Raw genomic sequence first — 5,000 nt, 5'->3', positions numbered from 1 at the left:
TGAACATTCATTATACGGACATGCTTATACACTGAAATTAATGCATATCTATCAGTCTACATATGCATATCTACCATATAGACAGATAAATGTATATTTCTGATAGACAGACATGCATTAATTTCTGTGTATACGCATGTTTGCATATACGAATTTTCATTGAGCTGGGCCTTGCCCAATTTTAACAAACCAGCCGTATATTAATGTTACTATTATTACTACTACTATTACTATAATAACTACTACTACTATTACTACTGCAGCAACAATCACGTTAAACATTTAATTTACTGCAGTACAAGGTTACTACCCAGGTCTTAGCACTGATTAAGGAAAGTCAAAAGCATTAAGGAAAAAATTAGTATAGCATTTACTTGAAATTTTTATTGTGTATGGACAGACTTCATTGCATATAGACAGAGATAACTTAGTTTTCTATCTTAACATTTGGTAACTTAAAAATGTTAATATAAATGCTATTAACCATGCAGTTAGCTACATCAAGAATATCTACCAAACTAAAGTTGTTTCCTTTTAAAAGCAGGAATTTAATTAGCTGTTTTTAACAGGACAAGTACGGTTATTTAAGCAAAAGGATTTGAAACATTTCCCTGCTACTTCGAACACAAAGAAAAAGAAAATTTACAAGAAATAAGGCAAAGAAATAAATCACTACAACCCAGCATCAAGCTCGCCAACTCTATACGTGCAAAAGAAAACTGCCTTTCTTTTTCTACTCTCTGAAAATTGCACAACGGCCTTTAAACGGTGGGCGGAAAATGCTTATATTCTCGTACCTGCAGGTAGTGCGCACGAATCACCAGGAGGAAATAGGTCTCCAGGAAAATGTACCCAAAGGCTACAGCAGCCACGATGGACATGGAGGTTAAGTCGCCAACGACGATGAGGGCGATGCAGAGAGCGGCGCCGCCCGTGATGGTCAGGATGATGTAGATCAGACGGAGAATCATGTAGGGCACCATGAGGCAGGGGTCATTCTGGAGGATGAAAAGGAAAGACCATGAGGCAGGGGTCATTCTGGAGGATGAAAAGGAAAGACCATGAGGCAGGGGTCATTCTGGAGGATGAAAAGGAAAGACCATGAGGCAGGGGTCATTCTGGAGGATGAAAAGGAAAGACCATGAGGCAGGGGTCATTCTGGAGGATGAAAAGGAAAGACCATGAGGCACGGGTCATTCTGGAGGATGAAAAGGAAAGACCATGAGGCACGGGTCATTCTGGAGGATGAAAAGGAAAGACCATGAGGCAGGGGTCATTCTGGAGGATGAAAAGGAAAGACCATGAGGCAGGAGTAATTCTAGGGGGAAGACCATAAGGCAGGGGTAATTCTGGGGAAGACCATAAGGCAGGGATAATTCTAGGGGGAAGACCATAAGGCAGGGGTAATTCTAGGGGGAAGACCATGAGGCAGGAGTAATTCTAGGGGGAAGACCATAAGGCAGGGGTAATTCTGGGGAAGACCATATGGCAGGGGTCATTCTGGGGAAGACCATAAGGCAGGGGTCATTCTGGGGAAGACCATATGGCAGGGGTCATTCTGGGGAAGACCATATGGCAGGGGTCATTCTGGGGAAGACCATAAGGCAGGGGTAATTCTGGGGAAGACCATAAGGCAGGGGTAATTCTGGGGAAGACCATAAGGCAGGGGTAATTCTGGGGAAGACCATAAGGCAGGGGTAATTCTGGGGAAGACCATAAGGCAGGGGTAATTCTGGGGAAGACCATAAGGCAGGGTTAATTCTGGGGAAGACCATAAGGCAGGGGTAATTCTGGGGAAGACCATAAGGCAGGGGTAATTCTGGGGAAGACCATAAGGCAGGGGTAATTCTGGGGAAGACCATAAGGCAGGGGTAATTCTGGGGAGGACCATAAGGCAGGGGTAATTCTGGGGAAGACCATAAGGCACGGGTAATTCTAGGGGGAAGACCATAAGGCACGGGTAATTCTAGGGGGAAGACCATAAGGCAGGGGTAATTCTAGGGGGAAGACCATATGGCAGGGGTCATTCTGGGGAAGACCATAAGGCAGGGGTCATTCTGGGGAAGACCATATGGCAGGGGTCATTCTGGGGAAGACCATATGGCAGGGGTCATTCTGGGGAAGAAAAGGAAAGACCATGAGACAGGAGTCATTCTGGAGGATAAAACGGAAAGACCATGAGGCAGAGGTCATACTAAGGAAGAAAAGGAAAGACCATGAGGCAGGGGTCATACTAAGGAAGAAAAGGAAAGACCATGAGGCAGGGGTCATTCTGGAGGATAAAACGGAAAGACCATGAGGCAGAGGTCATACTAAGGAAGAAAAGGAAAGACCATGAGGCAGGGGTCATACTAAGGAAGAAAAGGAAAGACCATGAGGCAGGGGTCATTCTGGAGGAAAAAAGGGTATATATATATAACAAATGACATTTTGCAAGAAAATGTATGTATGCTGCTTGCGATTTCTTTCAACCTGTGCTTTTATCTGTTATTCTTGCTCCAGCATCGTTACTAAAACTGCTTCATTTAAAAATATGTATTTTTCCCGAGCAAATATTTTCTTATTGTTCATCAACGAATAGATGCAAAAAGTCTAAATATATATATATATATATATATATATATATATATATATATATATATATATATATATATATATATATATATATATATTTACGGCATGGACGCACCAATTTAGGGAAAACTGAAAATATCTTAAGAGCAAAATGTTGCAAGTCATCGGCTCAAGAAATCACCTGCAAATACGAACGGTAACGCAACAAATAAAGGTAAAAAGCTGCCGAAAACGCCACTCACAACCAAAGTTTTAGCTCTTGCCGTGAAGACCAACTTTGCCAGGGCAGGGGACGCCCAGTCACGGCAACTTAAGATAATTGAATAAATTTTGCGACGGACTTGAAATTTCTTTAGCGAGTGCGTCCGTGCTGTAAAGAATATTCATCGAATAAATAAACATGAAATAGAATACCTTGGAGACGCCGTGGATGAGGAGCGAGCTAATGATCACCTGGATGACGTAGAGCAGCATCAGCGTTGCCCCGCCCAACATAACTGCAGATCGTAACAAAATTATAATCTATATAATTAAAAATTGCGTCGAATGTAGAGTATAAATGGATAATGATAAATGATAATGGTAATAATGAGCAAGATGATAAAATTAGACCCTGTGCAACGTTCAGTATACTTTGAACATGTTAATGATATATAAAGATATGATCATTTAATAAAAATAAGAAAAACTCGAAACTACAAGAAAAATAAAGTCAGCCATTGCAGAACGTAAAAAAAAAAAAGATGAACAGGTGTGATTTCGCCAAAGTGGTACAGCCTTATCCCTATGACTAACCAATATGTTTCACACTGTCCCTGCAGGCGCCCATGTCCTCGGCTTCCAAATTCATGCGGCAGAACTTCACTACTTCGAGGTCCACATTCTGGTCATGATTCGCGTAGATGTTGACGAGGTTCAGAATGCCAAAAATGCCACTAATCTATATAAAAAAAAAAAGTTATTTCCTAAAGAGGACAAAACTACTTACAATAAAAAACATTTTTTTCATATAATCTGAAAATATAAAAATTAAGAAATAGCATGCTCCCCCCCCCCCCGTTCCACATTAGCATAGCCTCACAACCCTTCCTCATCAATATTCAAATATTCGTATTTACGTAATTAGCACAAGATGAGCACAAGGTCCACCTTCTACTTACGACTGAGAGCGAAGCCAGAATAAGACTCCCGGTTCTTCGTGTGAAGCAACAACATCCCTTTGGCTGCCACAGCATCTTGGAAGTCTGAATGGGAGGAATACACACGTATAATTATAAATAATATAAATAATTGGATGGGAGGAATACACACGTATAAATATAAATAATATAAATATTTGGATGGGAGGAATACACATGTATAAATATAAATAATATAAATATTTGGATGGGAGGAATACACACGTATAAATATAAATAATATAAATATTTGGATGGGAGGAATACACACGTATAAATAATAGATCATTTAATGTAATATTAAACCAACCTGTATTCATGTTGACAAATGTGGAAAGGTATGAATGAGAATGAATATCTTGACAATACAAGAGATGTATTTAAAAACCGGTTTCGATTACATCTTCGTCAGAAATACATCGAAACCGTTTACATACATCTCTTGTCTTGTGAAGATATCCGTTCTCATTCATACCTTTCGTAATATTAAATGTTTAGAAAATGTACATATGGAGTTTCGGATATTTCGAGAAGATATAATTTGTCATGATGGATTATATGACAATGGCTATGCAGGTAGGTTAAGCTCTACCTTCGAATGCAACATGGCTTCTTGGCCCTGTGCCTTTTATCTTTCTTCGTTCTCTTTTTTCTCTTCAATAAGAGGGGGGGAAAGCTACAGAGCAGAGAGCATGTACTAGCGTTTTATTTATTTATTTATTTATTTATTAGTTTCACGCAACCATCCTACCTTGAAACTATCACTCCTCGTTTCACTTACTCACGGTGTAATATCAATGCGCGAATCACTCGTTTCCCATCGCAAAGGATAACGAAAATGATTCACCCCCTCTCGGCCCCGATTGCTCCAGCGATTTGGCGAGATCCACAAACACCGCCGTATGAACCAAAATCCTCCCCTGTCGCCATGAATGAATTTTTCTTTGATTACTATAGTGTCACTAGATTTTCTTGTAATTGTATACCAAAGTAACGTGTTTTGCACAACTCTTATTGCCAATTAGCGAAGGAAATGTCATATACGTAAAGTATTCTCTGACATTCTATCTGCTACAGGCAAAATCTACCTCGCGCCTTGTGACTATGCGAAACAAATTACAGTATAGTTCGTTTCACACAGGTAGACGTTACAAAATATTCTTTGCCTTTATTGCACGAGTGTCGAAGACGCAGCCCGCCACTCTCCTATGTGCGGCTCGCGGCATATTTGCTATTTCAGATTACGGT

The 5,000-nt window shown here is 40.3% G+C and overlaps 1 protein-coding gene across 1 annotated transcript in view; it reads right to left on the bottom strand.

Moving 5' to 3' along the window:
• Window positions 1-5,000, bottom strand: part of LOC113815514 (uncharacterized) — a 20,625-nt gene that overhangs the window by 10,471 nt on the left and 5,154 nt on the right. Inside the window, exons 2-5 of the mRNA XM_027367576.2 lie at window positions 3,735-3,818; window positions 3,370-3,514; window positions 2,989-3,071; window positions 798-998 (exon numbers count right to left, since the gene is read on the bottom strand). Of these exons, the coding sequence (XP_027223377.1) occupies window positions 798-998; window positions 2,989-3,071; window positions 3,370-3,514; window positions 3,735-3,809 (504 nt within the window). The 5' untranslated portion in view covers window positions 3,810-3,818. The remainder of the gene's footprint in view (window positions 1-797; window positions 999-2,988; window positions 3,072-3,369; window positions 3,515-3,734; window positions 3,819-5,000) is intronic.

Source organism: Penaeus vannamei, chromosome 31, assembly GCF_042767895.1.
Source record: "Penaeus vannamei isolate JL-2024 chromosome 31, ASM4276789v1, whole genome shotgun sequence".
In the NCBI taxonomy this organism is placed as follows: domain Eukaryota; kingdom Metazoa; phylum Arthropoda; class Malacostraca; order Decapoda; family Penaeidae; genus Penaeus; species Penaeus vannamei.
The sequence above is the reverse complement of the archived record's forward strand: the minus strand, read 5'-3'. Positions and strand labels throughout refer to the sequence as shown.